Raw genomic sequence first — 19,790 nt, 5'->3', positions numbered from 1 at the left:
GTGAGAGATTCTTCCTGCAATGGCAGCATGGGAAGCCTCTCCCCTTTTTTAGATAATTAAATAGATTTATCGACCTAGAATTGTTGACTTTAGAGTATGAGTGGTCAAATAATATTGATGACTAAAATGGAATGAACTTAACAAAGTCAACACCAAGTGATACAATTCAATTTGAACTTGTATGTTTGAAGAAGATGAAAAACCAAAATATAAAAATTAAATTATATATAATAAAATTGAATGACTTGACAGGAAGTATGCACTTATTGTTGAATTCATTATCTTTTTGAAGAATTTCATTGACATTCGGTTGCAATGTTGTTAAGTCTAGGGGTGTAATGGTCCCCCAAAGAGCCAAACCTCTCAAAGCAAAACACAATTTTGAAAGGAGAAAAAAAGGTTTTTTGAATAGATTTCTCTCCATTCATCCTTTAAACCAGGGGTTTAGGAATCTAGCGAAAGAGAAAATAAACATTAGCTAAATATTTTGCTTTTTATTTCTTTTTTATTTTACTATTTAGTACTTTGGCATTTATTTTCTTCCAATAGCCCCTTTTTTTTGGGTTAAATGTTCTATGTGCAATCTACATTTTCTCTAGTTCCCTTAGTTTTCATTTTTTCTTAAGAAAGCAAATTTCATTTATTGATCATTGAATCATTGAATATATAGATACAAGAGGTCTTTCATCTAAGCCAACATGTATAACACAATTGACAATTGAATTAAGAAAAGACATGTTAATTAAATATGTGTCACACCAAACCTTAGCTAATTGATGAGCATATTTATTAGATTTCCTATTAGTGTAACTGATAATAAAACCTTAACCATTATTCAATTAATACTTACAATAAATGAAGTAAATTCACAACTCCCAAGGAGGAGCATACCCCTATGTCCATAAGGTTCTTTATAAGAATAGAAAGAAGGTTTTTTTTTTTCCCTTTCTCTCTTCAATTTTTTTTTTCAGTATAATTATTTGAGGTTTTTTTTTTTTTTTTTTTTATGTTTGATTGAAAAAAAATTTACTTTCATCATTTCTAATATATAGTTCAATTTTCTCACATTGTAGTTACTTTGATAGTAATTTTTTTTCATTTAAATATTTTCATTTTATTTCTAGCTAACTATATTATAAGAAGACGATTTTAAACTATTTGATATGTTTCCATAGGACAATCAAAGATTTTTTTTTTTTTCTTCTAAAAATTCTCTTCACAATATCTAAATCATGTATAGTAATCCACTTATTCAAGAGACTGTTAGCCCAACTTCATCCAATTTGAAGGCTGGCACAAGTCAATTACAACATTTTATCTAACGATCAAATTTAAACAGCCTAGTGATCATTTTTTTTTTTTTAATGTGAGAGTTCAAGGGTCACTAGGCCACGCAAAACCCTTTGAGGGTCAGACAAGTGACCTACAAGGGGCCAGTAAGGGAGCCGCAGGGCTACACTTATTGCATAACTAACTACTACTACTACACTACTACTATGTATTTTAAGAAAGCGGAGAGTAAGAGAGCTGAACCAGTGGATTTCCAAGACTTACGTTAGCACCCCTACTGCCTATCAGCTTATCACTAAGCTTGGTGATCAATTCAAATGAAGAATCTAACATGATTCCGACGTAGGGTCTTAATCAAACTAACCAATTAAATAGTCCAATTCAAAGTTGCATTTTGTATAATTTGATATATTTACTAACCTCCTTTTACCATGGGTAGATTAGATGGGGCAAAAAATTTGTGAACAAGTAGAGCTAAAACTCTCTTATTCACATATCAAGTTTTCCCCTAAACAAATGTACATCAAAAAGGTGTATACAAATACAGATAAGGGTATATATTATTCAATTTGAATTTGAAATTTGATATATGACCAAACAAAATGATTCACATGTAAATTCATTAAAAAAAAAAAAAGTGGGAGATTTTTTTCGTCATTTTAGAGAAGAAAGGTTAGAATTAGTAATTTGACATCTCCTAAGCACAATAGACCATTAAAAAACCAAACGTGAGTCCGAAGTCCCAATTCCCAAGCTATGATCAATTTATCAATTTTATTAGGGGCAATCTCGGAAATGAATAAATTTGGGTTATACTTGAAATTATGGGAGCAGGAGAGGGGCATTTTAGGTGTTTCATAGTATTTCTGCCCTTATCTCATCCACAACCCCACACCGCCGCTACCTTTGTCCCCACTCCCCGCAGGATAACGATGTGTTAACCAAAGCGCATTTGGAAACCCGTTCCTTGTCAAATCACCGATCCAAACCGATCCGATCTTTTGATTTAACTTCCAACGTACATTTTCTACACTTTTTGATATTGGTTAGGAGGTTAGGTGAGACACAAAAACACCTATAGGCTATGGCCTAACGAAAAGTTTGAGATTGAAAGAGATATAATGGTCCATGCAACATGCATAAATAGCAAAAAGGGATGGTGACCAATGCAAAGTTCATTATCCTTGGGGAAGTGTTTTGTGTGGAGAAATGTGATTCCTATGAATATACGAGGGTCAATCAAAATGCATGAGAAAGTATTCATAGAGATTTTATTTTTTATTTTGTGAGGGATGTGTCGGTCATTTCGCCTTCCATGTGTCTGCGGGCTTCATACTCTTCATTGATTCATTATTTTCCATTTTAACCTATGACCCTATTTTGTTGGTGTTTTTGTGGCAACAAGTAACACCTCCGGTAGAACTCGTCCTTAAAAAGCTAATATCTAGGAAAGGGGTGTCCAAGTTCTTATAAGTCTTAAACATTCAACTATTCACATTCGATGTGAGATTATTACATTTGTGTGGAACCCAACAGAGTTAATAAGTTGGGGTTCCATAGTCTTAAATAGAAATTTGAATTGGTTATTTTTTAATCCATGTGGCTAAATGGGGAAGAAGGAGATGAAGGGCTGTGTAGAAAATAAGATATTTAGATTAGCAAGGAAGGCTTGTAGTGGGGTGGGGGGGGGGACAAGGAGGAAGAAGAAGCAGCTATGATGTGTGTTAATGGTGAAAACAAATTTAAATGGAATATGTGATATTAAATTGAGCAAGTTGGAAAACATCCATATTCAAGATATCAATGATGATATGATTTTTAAATTACATGCAACCAATTGGGTTAATTAGACTTTAGAAAGGGTTTCTCTGAGCTAGAGGTATGAGAAAGCGTTCCAATAAGGTGATAAAATGATATCATACGTAGAAGAACAGCAAGTTCTTTTTTTTTTTTTTTTTTTTTTCTTTTTAGAAAAAGCAACAATGTCATTTCATGTGATGAGAATGAGAGAGATAAATATAGGAGTGCTCGCATACTTTGCTCCAGTGGTTTAGAGAACCTTTTTCCTTAGATTTTTTGAAAGCCTCATCTTGTCTTAAGGACATTATGATGAAGGCTTTTCATATTTACAAAATAAAATAAAAAGATTTTTTAATGTTTTAATTAGAGAGAGAGAGATCTTAGAAGGTGATGAGAGGATTCCACAACTATATAAAAATGGAGAGTTTATCAACAAGATACAGCTTACTAGTGAGGGGTCTTCAAATTGTGCTTATTAAAGGGCTCATTTTGCTATTAAAATAATAAGATGAGGACCTTTTTCACATTTAAGTAATGTAATAATATTTTCTATTTAAGATTTTAATTCGGGTCGCATGATTTTTCATTTTCTTTCCTTTAGGAAGGGGAGGACAAAAGAAAATAGAGTTTTTTGAGAATTAAAAAAAAAAATGACGCGGTTTCATAACAATTAAAAAAACTTCAATTTTCCTACAAGATACAATTTCCTTATTAGATTGTCACAAATTTATAACATTTTAGGTTACTTGAAGGTGGTGTTTACATTAAAGAGTTGTGGAAAGAGAGTGAGTGTAATATAAAAATAGTATAACAAGAAGAAGAAGCATCTTTAAGATTAATAATGAGCTTGAATGGGGTGGCATAATAATTTGTTTAATTGAGTACAAGGCATTGATCCATGTTTCATTATTAAAAAAATTCTTCAATGAAAAAGAAAATAAAAAAAGTTAGTGAGGGGTCTTCTCATTTGTTGATGAGAACAATAAAAAAAAGAACTTGATCAGGATTGTTGACCCAACATCTTTCTTCCATCTTAGTTCATTCTGGTCTGAATCTGAATTGGGTTTAGAAGTAATAATGGGTTTATTCTTTGGATTGAATTGTGTTCCAGTTTGAAATAATCAAAAGGGGAAGAATTTTCAGTCCAGTCATTTGGCCTCTGCACTAGTGCAAGCCCAATAAGGGGACCACATAGGTATATAATAGATCGGTGGGGCAAGGTGGTCATTTCATCCCCTTTGAATGTGGGCACAACGGAGCGCGAAAAGGCAGCATTCTTTATCTCTAATCAAAATTTTAAGTATAACTTGTTATTGCTACCTTTTTTTTTTATAAAAATTTGATATTGTTACCTGGCCAAGACCAAACTGATGATATGATACAGGTAGAGGGTAAAAGTATCAAAATATCTAAATTTAGCATACTATCGGTATCTTTGAAGGTAAAACTGTTGGATACGAATACTAATATATATGGACCAACATCGATACTCTCTCTCTCTCTCTCTCTCTCTCTCTCTAAACAATAGCATATAGGGAGGAAATGGGAAGAAAATGAAAAAAATGATGCAGTTAGTTGGTGATGCATATTTTTTCGATAAAACTAAACCACCCCCTCCCCCTCCCCCAAAGTTTAACGACATTGCTATTATCTTAGGAGGGGGGGTTTTGAATTTTGATTGATTTGTCTCTACATGAAGATGAGAGATCCTAATCATGTCAAATCACTAATTAAAGGATGGAGTGAAAAAAAATTGTTGTTTTAATGGTTGTTAAGCCTAATATAATATAATATATGCATTAATAACATTGCCGATTGGTTCCTCAACTAATAAATCTGTGTATTAATTCTGAAATTTCAGAAAGAAAGTAAAACTATGGACAATAGAATGGTTCCTAGTCGCATGATTACTGCATTAAGGCACGAGTCAATGAAAAGGCAAGTGAAGGCATCCACCATATAGGGGTAGAGTGGTCTTTTTTTACTCGTTGTATCTTAGTGTAGAGATGCGACCAAGGACATTCTTTTCCCTAAACTATTTTTGTTTATCTTCAATTTCCTTTCTATTTTGAGATTGCTTCTTTGGAGAAGCTGTTATATGAATAAGCTTTTTGGGTTAATGATTCTTCTGATTTGATGGTAAACTTGCTTGAGGTGGGGTGGTAGTGGTTTTCTCTCTCTCTCTCTCTCTCTCTCCATTTTCTGGTGAGGAATGGGGAAAGGAAGAGAAATGATGGTGAGTTCATTGACAAAACTGTTTGGTAGTTAAGATTATTCATTCTATAACTCAAAATCAAATAGCAATGGTAGTTGAGATGTCTGATGCCCTAAGTTTCCTCCTAGACTATGAAGTGGGTGAGAGGACTGATCAGGAGTGGACCCCACTCAGTAACGGATTGAAGGTGAAGAAATCTTCACTATGGAAAGGAAATTTATAAGTAATTCCCAAACCATTTAAAATCCATACCATCTTAAGAATAGGGCATTCATTAGCATCATTATATGTCTGGTAATATGATTCCCATTTCATTTGGAATGGATGTGCCTTGCTTTTAACACCTTAACCTAATTGACACTGATATCTCAACGGTTAGTCTCCAGATGGGTCAGGTCGGTTCGGGTCAGGTAGGAATATAAAACGGGTCCAACAAGCCCTAGAGACTGGCCCATGAAATTGATATGTACCCATTATGGCACACCATATGGGATATTTAAAAAAGGGTAATTTACAACGCCACCCCCTGGAGAATGCCAATATTAGAGGGACACCCCCTCTCTTTCACCAAATTGGACTTGGACCCCCTACCGTCAGTCAACGTTACATAATATACCAAGAATGCTGACATCAGCAGTTAATATTTTTTCTAAATTCCATTTTGCCCTTCAAAATAATGGAATACCAAAATTGCCCTTAATGGTTCTATTCCCAAGTGAGCCTCAATGAGTTGAGAAGAAGAACAGGTAGGCTTGCAGATCGGCGGCTGCGAACACTCTTTCGACGACGGCGACGACGGCGACTACGGCAGCGAACCCCCTCCAGCGACTACGGCGGCGAACCCCCTCCAGCGACTACGGCGGTGAACCCCCTCCAGCGACTACGGCGGCTGCGAACACTCTTTCGACGACGGCGACGACGGCGACTACGACAGCGAACCCCCTCCACGACGGCATATGCAGGTTCGTGGGTCTATCTTCGGCGTCTCGTTGAGCACACAAAATCCCAATAGAGAACTAGAGATCAAAATGGGGAAAATAGAGAAGAGAAAAAAAAAAAAAAAAAAAACAAAAACAAACAAACAAGTAGCCGACACCGCGCGGGGACAAAAGGAGAAGGAGAAGGAGAAGGAGAGAAGGAGAAGAGGGTCCCCATGAAGGAAAGCACGGGCTGTGGCTTTTGTGGCACGTCGAATGGAGGGTCCCACTGCCTTCTCTCTTCAAAGGCCGACAGATTGCTCAGACGGTCGGCGTCGGACACTCCTTCCAGGAAGATTCTACAGCCACCCAACAAGTAGCCGACACCGCGCGGCACGAATCAAGTTCAAGAAGTCCCCAGTACGGACTGATGACGACATATATCCTATCTATCTCTTCACGAATCAAGTTCAAGAAACACCGGCGACTGCCCTCTCTATCTCTGCTGGAACTCGTCTGAACCCTTGGTCGCAGGTAGGGAAAAGAGGAGAGAATGAGAGAAAGAGAGAAGGAGAGAAGGAGAGATAAAAGGGTAAGGAGGGGTATTTTTGGGATAATGAAAAATATCTAATTTATCAGTTTTTACTCATAAGGGCAAAAACGTCATTTCAAAGCATCATATAACGTTGACTGACGGTAGGGGGTCCGAGTCCAATTTGGTGAAAGAGAGGGGGTGTCCCTCTAATATTGGCATTCTCCAGGGGGTGGCGTTGTAAATTACCCTTTAAAAAATAATAATAAATGGGCATTGACATATAAGCTAGCTATGTCTGCTTGAAGTTTATATGTTTAAAGATATTTTTATACAAATCTATTTCAATTTTAGTTTATACACATATATAAATGGATCAAGTTTCCTTTCGTCCACGGTAAAAGGGAGAATTCTTTCAGCTAGTTTTTGGTCTGTCAAATTAGAACTATTAAGTCTACGCCATTGAAATAAAGTTCATATACTTTTGTGAGATATAATGTAATTGTAATCTATACTAACATGTATACAGTATGCCTACATATGGATCTACCCTATATATTATTGTAAAAGCTTGAAAAAAAAATAGTAAAGTGTATAATCCAAAATAGGAAAGGTTTTCCACCATTGTTGCTTCTTGTAGGAATTAGGGAGTTGCAGTACCTAGTGAAGACAGTTGCACCCTCTAGTGATCGAAGTGAAATAGAAAAGCTAGGGAGGAAAGAGAGAGAGTCATAGGGAAGGGAGGCGTAAAGAATGGAGAATAAGAAGAATAGCACATGGTGATAAATATTTGTAGGTCTCCTGATTTTATGCTCTCACTCTCTCTCTCCCAAGTTGAATTGTCAGTCTCTATAATAGGGAAGTAGTCAATCGCGACATTGGTGGGAAAGGGATATGAAATTGGGGTTATATTGACATTTATATTATTTAAATGAGAAATGAATTTGTAAAATTGACATTTACATTAATTAATATAGACAATCTTGAGGCATACATAAAAAAATTCTCAATATTCGGTGGCTTCTTTTTCGACATCACTCACTTTCAAAATATTTGCCAACGTCACAAATTTGTGAAAACATCACTTGCATGATAAGTAAAAGAAAATTTGTGTTGTAACCAACAAGATTGTAACTTACTCTTTCGCCCTTTTAGTATGTTATACTTTTTTTTTAATCAATGAGAGTAAATCTTATTAGTTCACTTAAAAATTGCATTAATAAAATAATTTCAATTTTTTTGAAAACTTTTTTTTATGCCTACAATAAATATCTTCTAAGAATAAGATAAAAGGTAATTAAAAGAAAATTATAAATTTTTAATTCATCATTGTAGCGTTAAGTTATTCCCATGAGTAAACACATGGATCTTGGTGGAATGAACCCATTAAATAGGGAATCCACATCCTTTTTAGTGAGTGGTGAGATGCAATGAACATCGAACGGCTAAGAGCATCTAGACACACACCCCAAGGGGCTCTCAGGCACCCGATGCTCATTATACCAATGCAACAACTACGATTATCGAATTTATGGGCAGTTCCTGTTCGTAGATACGAGGAGCCTATGAAATTACCATCCAGGCAATCCCAGCCACAATATGCACTCTCATTGGCTTGTGCTAGTACAAAGATCACAAGATTAAGCAATCTCTTACTCATAATTAATAGGGAAGTATTTCTTGCGAGAGAATGCGACTCCTATACGTGCACGAGGGCTCATGGGAACACACCAGAAAGCATCAACCAAGACATAATTTTCCATTCCATGAGGGGTTTTGGGAGGGTCACTTCGACCCCATGTGTCTATGTATGGGAGAATGTTTTATTTTCATAAATATAGAGGCCATACCCAGACATAGAGACAGGAAAAATGACTATTTCACCCCTAAAAAAAGTGAAAATGCCCACCCTATTGTTGCGCTTCCAAAAACGCTCCCATTGGCCCCCATGTTTGGTGCACCCCTACAACCGCGAACAGAAAACATTTTCCCATACTAATTGATAGTTTTTGTTAATTTGACAACTCTAGCTGGGCCAACTCCCTGTATGGCTTTACTTAACGGTCCATTGGACTAGTGGAGGCTGGTGGTCACTGCAGTCTGACCTGAAATTATAGATAGGATAAACTATTAAACTAGTAGCGTAGATTGATATTGGTGACAGATCCAGATCCTAATCAATCATATAGCCTGAGATGTTTTGGTTATTCTTGGAACTGGGCGAAAGGACCACCTCCACCTGTTTCAGAAAATTGGTCCGAAAGCTATAGATAATCTACTATTAAGTTAAACAATCAAATCAATTAATGGCTACAGAACCATTACATTTAAACACATTAATCAATGCTTCCCCCTGCAGAAGGTAAATTTGAATGAAAACAAGCACATGATGACAAACTATTTTACCTGGGAACACAAACCTGCATTGGAAGTGTATCCCAGGGTAATTAAAAATGCCCAAAATCATGTTTAAGCACCTACCATCATGGAATCAAGTCTTGATACACATCCAGCATATCGGTGTCTGATATTTGTTTGCATGAATTGAACATCGATGGACAAACATAAACAATTTCAGAGAACCTGTAATTTACAGATAGCTGCTATGAATCATAAAGGGGGGCCACCAAAAACAAATGGAAAGGAACAAAACAGACATTTAAGTGCCTGAGATTTTTAGATGGGGCAAACTGCCAACATTTATTTGAAACAAAATTCCTGCAGAAGATAATGCCAACTCAATTCAAACCACAGGTAAACTAAAATCAAGAATAAAATTACAAGCTCTGCCTCCATCTTCTACATTTCTTCAATTCCCTATCCATATTGACTGGATGACTTAAATTACCAACATTTTTTGCTGGTGCTTTGATCACAAACCCACTCCAATGCCTATAATCTGAGAAAGACGAGCATGCCAGCTGATCCAATTGAGGGGGAAAGAAGGAAAAAAAAAGAGATCAGCTTATGTGGGAACATAGTGTTCACTGACACGTTAATCTCCAGCCATGAATGGATCTACTTCCCCAAGATCAGCAACTAAGGGTTCCAACTCCGAAACATCCTCATCTTGTGCAGCAAAATAAGTTGGGAATGGAAGCAAAGAAATATCTGGTTTATTGTAAAAAGCATCCTTAATAAACACAAAGTTCCCTTCTGCACCTGGAACCTATATCAATAGAGAGGGAAAATAAGAAACTCAGCAGAGCAGAATAGCCAGAGAAAAAAGCAATAGCTCATGTAACCCGTCTTTTCATCTTGCAATCCAAACTCCAACCCCACCCCCCGAGCACCCACCCAAAAAAAAATATTTTCTCCTTAGATGAGACACCACCACCCCACCCCCCACCTAAAAAAAATAAAAAAAAGGAACCCATCATTGAAACTAGAATTGAGGACCATCTCTACCAACAACATGTAAAACATGCCTGGGTCTGGTTGGCAAGATGCAATTTGATAAGTTTCACCTAGCTGAACACTTTTTTTGATTATACAATATCACTGCCTCAATAATCCTAACTATGATGCACAGAAACGTTTTCTGAATCACCATGTTTTTTCTGGCAATCCTTCCAGAGCATAAAGACAATGGCTAGATTCATCAGGATGCATACCCATACCGGATAAGAAGAAGACACAGCAGAGAGAAGCATACCTGCCCTCTGACCCACATCAGGTTCCTTGCCGGATCTATCTTGTAGATCCATACATTTTTAACTGTCCACTGCTTCCCACCCATGCGCCCAGGCATTTTCTTGCCTTTGAAAACCTGTATGAACAAGAATCAAAGGTCACTTCTGGGTTCTGGAGCAATCCTGCAATTGCATGAAATACTTTACATCGAGAATCCATGTCCACAGTACATCTGAGATACATCGAATAGATAATAGAAATGAAGATCGTACTCTCACAATATTAATGAGCATAACCACCAGACATGAGCATAAATCTACATATAAATAGGGTATCTTTTGTGCTATGCAGCAAATCAATCATTTATCAGTGCTCCCAAGAGGACAAATTCTGAAATTCTGGGAGAGGAACCAGAATTCAAGGTTCAAGACTTTGGAGGCTTAACATTGCCTGATACAGATAAGGTTATATATAACCTGTAATATATGCAGGTGATGGGGAAACTGATACTCTCAACAATAACACGAGGCAATCCTCCACAGTTCCCATCAAAATGTAATTCAGTCAGATAGGAGATTGAAATATAAGGCCAGTGAAGTCACACTCACATCAGATAACCCTAAAGCGGCCAAACAGACAAACAAATTTGTTGGTTATGTAGATACTGCTGTAGTCCGTAAAAAACCAGCGGCTACCCACATGCAGTTGTAGAAAAACAGCCTAGTTCGACATTTCAGACAGAAAACTAGGTCTTAATCAAATTGGATAAACCTAAATGAGTTAAGAAGTCCAATATGCTAGTTAATAGAGTGTGCTGTAGAAAACCATCCTCCAATGAGATCCAAGAAAGATTTAAATAAAACAAAAACAAATACACGCATCACCCCTCTACTAATGTCACAAGGAATTGTACAAAATTGAGCAGAATACAATAAGTCTAGGGGGGTAGGAGGCAATGGATCTGCTAAACCACAAAAAAAAATTAATATTAAAAGACAAATCTTAGGTAGAGTTAATAATTACTTGTATCCAGATTTCATGCCTGAACCAGTATTAACTTAATCAACAATCACCAAAGCTTCTTAAAACCAATATATCTGATTCATTATATCCTTTTTACGACTGTTTTATTTCTTCTGTACCTTGTGGAGATAAACAAGATGCAGATACAGTACAAAAAATATTCCTTCCTGCTATTCAAACTAATAGCAGAGACCTTTGAATAACTAAATGAAAAACTGCAGTGTTTCTTATTAATGATGAATGACTGCTCCCATGATTTGGAGTAAAGCTAATGTAATTTAATATAATAAAGTATACAGTAATACCACTTGCTGTAAAATATTAAGTAGTTCAACCTAGGCAATTAACACATTGAGGTATGAATACACACTAGGTTGCATCAAAAGTAGATTTTGCATCAAGCCAAAGACGGAAAAGGTTTTACAAGACTAAAAAGATCCGTTGAGCACCTCGCCACCTCTGGGTGGCTGACTGGCTGTCATAATAGATCTGAAGACTTGCTCCAGATTAACTTCTCGATCATCATTTCTCTAGTGAATAACTAAAAAAAATGATAAAGGAGAGATAAAAAAGAAAGAAACTAATTACGAATACCTGCCAGAGGTTCAGTAATTATATGAATGTTGGCAAGTCTCTTTGTACGAATGTACGTATTGTCTTGAATGAGGAGCACTATATGATTATTCATTCACCAGATCCAGAAAAAGAAAATTCTGGTGGGTAGGTACAAGGTAAAGACTTCTTGCAAGGAATAGGCTTGATGGTTATTTCTCAAGAACAATAGCCAAAGGCCCTCAGATTACCGCAATAGGCTTGATGGTTATTTCTCAAGAACAATAGCCAAGGGCCCTCAGATTACCACTCCTACATGCTGATTATCATGAATTCTATAGTAATAGTGGTGATTTGGAGGAGATCTGATGCAGAATTGAGATTCCAGCTCAAATATCAAAGGAGAAAGAAGAACAAGGACCTGTGGCAGCATGAAGAAGGCATTTACCAGGCCCACAGTTCTTGAACACTTGTTTCATATTGAGTCTTGATTGTGCTTCTCATACCAAAAGGGACCTTACACTACTCACACTATTTACCAGACTGCCATTATCCCTTGCAACTCAATATATTTACGAAATTGACTTCAGTTGTCGGGTTGATTGAGCATTGTTATTTGGGTGGGCCCATAAGCGATCCAAATCGGGTTTCCAAACCTCCGGATTGCATCACTTAGTAGCAAAACCATAAATAAATTGAAGCTAATAAGTAAATGTTTTTAATATTTGTTATTTGATTTACTTAAGATATTATTCATAAATAAGCAAATACCCCCCTGTTTGAATCCAATAAAATAGTTTAAAAATCAAATTCCAAAAGGATAAAAAGTCAACCCCCCGTCCAAGAACAAAAATTGAATTTTGGTTATAGGGGATATTTTCAACTTTTAAATGCTGGGGTTTTTCTCAATTATGAAAATTTTATAAATTCTATCATGTTAAAGCATTGCTAAAAACCAAAAGTCCAGTAAAATAATCTTTTATTTTGATATCCATAAAATTATTTTCAGTCAGGCAATTTTAACAGCATTTGCGCACTTGAAAATAAGTTTGACCGGAGCATAACTTTGTCGTTACAACTCAGATTTAAGTAATCTTAGACTTATTGGAAAGCTGATTTTATGTTATAACTAATACAAAAAGTCTCATGTAAAATTAAAATCATTTGACCAGTCAAATATATTATAGAACAAGAACATTTCTCTAGATATTGATTTTTTATAACTTAATATGATTTAATGTTAATTTTTTATGGTTTAACATGGCTAAATGTTGATTTTTAATGACTTGATATTGCTTAATCTTGATTTTTTATGATACAAGGTGTATATATATATATATATATATAGCTTACTAAATAATGTTAGAAAATAGGAAAAATAAAATTAACATTTGGTCGCCCTGTTCGCCTTAAGGCAGGCACCTTCTCGCCTAAGCGCTTAGACAACCATGCACCGCCTTAGTTCGCCTTGGCGTCGTGACAACTATGGGTGGAAGGACATAAGGGGAATTATAAGTTAAAGAAGGGCATAAATAGAAGTTAAAAAAATAAAGAATAAAAAATGAACTGTGAGGTAAGGGGGTTGTCTTCTTCCTAAAGTTAGCCGAACTAGTAAGGGGTTTCATTTTGAGGACATTTTCCCTCGAGATAGAATTGATCGGGCTGGGGCTTTGGGACTCAATTCACAACTGTGGACCCTCTAAATTTCCAGGTATTAACAAACCTAAACAGCAAGTGAAGAGTATATTTCTTCAATCTAAATCTGTACCTGGCGGTAACATTAGAAGTGCAGGTCTGAGTTGTGATGGAGTCTCAAAGTTGGAGAGGGCTTTGGACCTAGGATTTGTAGGGTTGAATCACCCAAGCAAAGGAAGCCTTCACCCAAATATGAGAGAGAAAGAGAGATCAATGACCAGCAAAAGAGTACTGATGTCTGCTGGTACTGTGGGGAAGAACAGTAATGGGAGAAAAAAAGAAGAGAAATAGGAAGAAGGAAGAAGAGTAGGGAAGACGTGTACCTGCGATGAGGAGGAAGATTGGGAAGGGGAGAAGCAGTGAACCAGTACGACACGTATGCAACCAACTCACAATTTCATTCAATGTCTCAAATCTCTCTTTCCATTCGTTGGGTACAAATATATAGATAAGAAATAAAAGGAAATAAAGCTAAAATGGAATGCAACTCTACCATGATGTAGCCTGCTTAAAATAAACAAAAGATTACAGGATAAATCCAAATAAATAAACTACCACCCAGTCCTTGTTAGACCAAAAACTCAGGTTGGGCTGGTTCCATCTGGGGTTGGGTTTTGGTCCAACCACTCTAATGCCACACTGCCACTACATCAATGAGGCTCTCACCACTGAGGGGTCTAGGAAGGGGCAGAAATGTACGATCTGACAATAGACTTCTTAAATAAAGCAACCAATGCAGATTTCCCCACAATGTTGTTTCTTAATAATAAATAGATGAACTAACCATGTCATTCCAATTTATAACGAAGCTCCAAAACCATCCCTACAATGGCTAATAATATTAAAAGTCCTAAACAGAACATTACCATAAAAGATCCCTCAATCTCTCATACTTCCTAATTCCATCCTCTGCCTCTGAAACCAAGATAGAAGTCCAAGGATCCCCCATGCAATCAGAGGTTGACGATAAGATCTCCTAAGCACACAGATAATAAGTAACAGACAGATTGGGTCCCCAACTAGCAGAAATGATTGGGAATAGGGACTTCCATGTCACCCCACATCATTACTACTAGATGCATTAAAAGCTTTAAATGCTAACTTCTCCTCTTCCAGATTTGACTGCATTAAATACTTCTTTCTTCTTTTTTTTCTTTTTTTTTTGTGGGGGGGCGGGCGGGGGCGGGGGGGGGGAAGGAAGTGAAATACAAAAGCTACTTCTCCTCACTCTGCGGGAACAGAACTTGCATCAGGGTACAGCCCTTCCTGAGTTGTGCAATATGTATTTCAATTTCCTAATCAGAAACTGAAATCAAAGAACAGGCAGAAGCTATTATATACTTACAGATTTTATGACAATTAATAATAATGCCATTGGTATTCATGATGATAAACTATACAATTTTTAGAGATACAACAATAACAATAATGGAATGTCAAAGTAAGAAAAGCGGATGTTAATTGGATAAAAACACACATTATAGGGATAGTCATATGGAAGTGTTATGGGCAGGAAAAACTACATGAGAAGATTTAATTCAAAGAATGAAGTTGGTAAGCTAGTGCATGTAATGTAAGACAAGGACGAAAAGAAAAGTAAGCTGGTTTCTGAACTGATGAAAATCAGTCATCCAACAGGCTACACTTGGGGCGGCACACTGGGATGGTACAGCAAGAGCCAAGCGAAGTTCTGCCAAAGTCCAGCCTGCCCAAACTGAGGTTTTGATGCTGAATGTGAAGTTATTACAGTTGTTAAGCCGCCGCCTAAAAGGCCAAGCACCTTCCTGGGTCCAAGGTGACAGCATGCCTTATTTGATGCAAGAAAGGCAACCACATTGGACACCTAGGCATCGCTTTGTGGCCTTGTGACAGCATGCCTTATATTATATCAGTTCTCTTTACACTTCACAAGTTTACATTGATTTATGTTTAATGCTCTGTTGTTTTATGAATATGCTTGTTATATTAAATTCTTTGCTTTGTTTATTACACATTGGTTTTCTCATATGAGGTTACTACTAGCATATTTATATCAAATTCCATTGATATGAATTCTATGTTGCATAAAAGCATAATTGCATAAGGCACCTAGGTGCCCCTTCAACGCCTTGGGTTGCCTAGTTGCCTTGACAAGTATGGTTTAGGTTACTCTGGGCTGATGTTGCCCCAGCCAGAGCCTGGAATAGTGGAATGATACATAATTTTACCCATCTCAACAAATTATATTTTTCTTTTCCTATTCAAAATCCTGAAAAAACGTAATGTAGGCAACCTGCATAACAACTAGCAATGCTACCGCAGCAAATGGATGCAAATGCCAAGTGCTGCAGCCTGCAAGAATGCTAATGCACTGCCTTAAACATGAAACCAGCGCAATATATCACTTGCGAAAGGAAAAATCAATCATAACAGAAACAAATATAAACTCTAACACCATTCATTTAGATCTCTATTGTCAAAACCTTATATCAACTAACTGGAGAACTGGAGAAAATCAGTTACATTTTCTTCATAAAGTTAGGAAATAATCAACTCAGGCAAGCTATCATATGAAGTATTAATCATCCATGATTCTATATGAAACAATTGATAGTCCTAAGCTATGGAGGGCCTCATCAACCTCTATCTTTCTCTGAATTTCTACCTCCAGTTTGCACTAAACATATTTGCATCACCCATCTATTTCTGGTGAAGGAATAGTCTACAGATATTATTGACAATATTTTGTTATTTTCATCAATTCCCTTACTGTTAATAGATATACACATATGGAATGGACAACCAATTGTGCTGGTTGGGCAAGGAATGATCTAAAACATTATAGCTAACATATAATCATGCACTATCAAGATGCAAAAAAAGAGAAAAAACATACATACATATATAGCAACATGCATATATCATATATGCACAAGGATGTAGCCAATAATGCAATCATTATCTACAGAAGTAATACACACCTTTCCAGGAGCATCTCTTTGACCAGTAGAACCAATACTTCGATGTGATAATGAAGCACCATGAGATGCAGGCATTCCTGAAAATCCCCATCTTTTCATACCACCCTGTGAATCGAAGAATTAGATTATTTAAAATAAAGAAGAAATTTAACTTTTGACTGGAAAATATATCATTTCATTGTTAAATTGCTTCTGCCTTCCTGTTAAGTGATCTCCTTAACAACTCATCCCAGAACTTTTTGTGTGTTGCGGGGATGGGGGGGAGGGGGAAGTATTACGTCATCCCAGAACTTATATAGTACATTAAGTCAGGCAGAAAATATTATTGTCCCTGGGATTGATGCACAAATCTTGCAGAAAAATTGCACGCGAATTTAAAAAACAAAACAAAACAAACAAAAAAAAACACCAATAAGAAAGAAAAACATTGTATGGTATAATTGGCGATAAAAATACATTGCAGAAAAGAAATAAGCAAAACAAAGGGATTGCATTCTTCTCCACAGCACTAGAGTGGAATAGCATCCATGCAGCCAACCCCAAGTGGAGTTGAAGAACAGCCAAAAAGGTGCTGCAACCAAGCTTTGCCTAGTTTTCAATTACAATTATGATTTTGAGGTGTCAGATGAGAACACTGGGGCTGTAAATTGGCCTACAGCATATTTTTTGGCCTATTGTGCATCTGGAAAAAAGTATCCTCAAATCCAAAGCCCAAAGACTCTGGTTCTTACTCCTTCTACCCAGATATTGCCGAATGAAGCTCATGTACAGAACACAATAATCATACTTCTGAAAATCTCTGAACCAGCTAAAAGGGCCAATCTTAATTTTGCACAGGTAGTTATACTTTTTTTCCCCCTCAACAGTAGGAAGCTATGAACGGTACAGTAAATCATTTTTGGGGGAGAATCTCCTTCCCTTCTCTTAATCGAGAATTTTATCTTCCAATTTAAAAAGAATGAAATTTGGATGTCTCTGTTCATGGGGAGATGGTTTACCTGAAATCCTTTTCCACGAGTAATCCCTGTAACATCAACATATTGGCCTGGAACAAAATGACGAACAGTTATCGGCGTACCAACAGGAAGAAGTGCATCCTCTGTCACCGGAAACTCCCTCAGTTTCCTCTTCAATGGAACTCCTTGAGCTCTAAAGTGACCCACTTCAGGTTTCGTCAAATGTTTCTCCTTCTTCTGTCCGCATCCAACCTAACCAACACCAACGAAAAAAAAATCAGAAGAAACTACTTGAACAATCTGAAATAAACAAAATGTCTTAATTATATCATACCTGTAAGGCTGTGATTCCTTCCTTCTCGATCGTCTTCACCTGCGATACAATGTTATCGTCCAACCAGAGGACCGTGACTGGAACCCTAGCTCCCCACTTGTCCCAAGTAGCCGACATCCCACATTTAACGGCGATTGCACCGGTCCTCTTCGAATTAGGAGTCATAACTCCCGATTTCGCTTCGATGATTCTCGTCCCTCCAGTATCGAAATCGTCACCATTCTCGAGGAGCACAGATTGAGCAGAGAATTTCCTGAGTTGATGATGAATATTGCTAATTGTTGTTGTTGCTGGAGCAAATGAGAGAAGCCTCAGACGAGAAATGAGGCCTCTCGAAGTGGCAGACATCGCAACAAGTTAACAGTAAGGGACGGAGTTGAGTGAAGGCATTCAAAGAGCTCGTCTCAGAGAACCCATGGCAGGAAATCCAAATCTCAATACACAAATTTCATGGCAGACAAATGAAACACAGACGCAGGGAGGCTTACCGGTGCTGCCCGAGAGAGAAATCCTCGACGTTTTAGGGTTTAGGACTTTAGGGTGGACTGGGTTCAGACGCTTTGATTTGTTCTTCTATTCTGGTTCGCCCAAGTCCGGATCGGGTTGGATTTGGACTTTTGGATTGACCGATTTTAGAAATGAAAACCTAGCTATATGAAGAAGGGACTTGTGGCAAGAGGGGAAAAAGATCCTCTCCAACGTGTTGGGCACCCAATGAGACATCCAATGGTGCTCGTGTGTTGGGGTGCGTGTTTGAATCCTCCCAATTATTGGATGCCATATTAGAGAGAAGTCAAATCCACTCAGAGGGAATTTAGATCAGCCAAATACAAAACAGGAGAAAGAAACAAGGGGTTTCGCTTTCTCTCTTGTTTTATGTCTGGCTGGTCCCTTGGCTGGAGAGGACATAATTTTGGTGAGAGAGGGGTGCATGACCAAGGTTTTAAATACAAGAATCGGTGATGCAATTAGTCCTTAATGATTTTGATTTAGATTGGCCAAAATTGATCACATGAACCCTAAAATCGATCATTTGATCAAATAATCCCACCGATTTAAGGGAATTTTAGCATAAATATTTCAATATAGAATGGAAGAAATCATAATCGATCCCAACCAATTCCAATCCCATTCACTCATTTTTTAAACAATGGCATGATATACAAGAGAAGGTAAATAGTTGAATTTAAAGCTTTATTTTATATGTTTTTTGTCAAATCATTCCTATATATCTAATAATAGTCAATTTGCCACCTCAACCTTCTACATGGCAAAATTAGGATATATCCAGACATGGAATTATTAGCCTTCTATTAGTATATTATGATGGTAAAACTTGTTTGGCTGGAAATGACTTTCTTATCAAACTTACAATTGCCTCATCTTTGTCAAATCGTGGCTACTTTCAGGGTAAAAATGTCAATTTCAATATCATATTTGAATTTCTATTATTGTTCAGACAAACCAACCCCATGCCATCCAGTTTTTCCCAGCACGCATTGGATGGTTGGTAACACTTGGGCATGCTCTCCCAGCCGTTTGATGAGCATTGGAGAGGATCTAAGCACATGCCCAAGTTTGCTCTCTAAAAACATGGTTTCAAACATCAAGAATCAGTCCAATGAATCGGCCAATTCAAATAGGAATCAGCCATTACTAAATATATATATATATATATATATGTATATATTTTTTAATGAAACAAAAGAAATTTAAATAAGAATAAATATTAATTAGAGACTTACAGTGCCAAAGTTCTGGATGAACGTATGAAATCTTAATCTTTGAGTACTAGTTTAATTTCATAGCTATCAATAATATTATTTTATTAAATATTTTGTTGCAATCACTAATCATAACACATAACACACAGAATCTTAGTA

The 19,790-nt window shown here is 36.8% G+C and overlaps 1 protein-coding gene across 1 annotated transcript; it reads right to left on the bottom strand.

Annotated features, from left to right (window-relative positions):
• Positions 1-9,398: 9,398 nt before the first annotated feature.
• On the bottom strand, positions 9,399-18,505 carry LOC122077158 (50S ribosomal protein L3-2, mitochondrial). Its single transcript, XM_042642988.1, has 5 exons — positions 17,908-18,505; positions 17,616-17,825; positions 16,618-16,722; positions 10,410-10,523; positions 9,399-9,923 (listed from the first exon to the last, which is right to left on the bottom strand). The coding sequence occupies exons 1-5, from the start codon at positions 18,253-18,255 to the stop codon at positions 9,750-9,752; spliced, it is 951 nt and encodes a 316-aa protein (XP_042498922.1). The 5' UTR covers positions 18,256-18,505; the 3' UTR covers positions 9,399-9,749.
• Positions 18,506-19,790: the final 1,285 nt, after the last annotated feature.

Source organism: Macadamia integrifolia, chromosome 4 (assembly GCF_013358625.1).
Source record: "Macadamia integrifolia cultivar HAES 741 chromosome 4, SCU_Mint_v3, whole genome shotgun sequence".
Classification (NCBI taxonomy): domain Eukaryota; kingdom Viridiplantae; phylum Streptophyta; class Magnoliopsida; order Proteales; family Proteaceae; genus Macadamia; species Macadamia integrifolia.
This window is presented reverse-complemented; position numbering and strand designations above follow the sequence as displayed.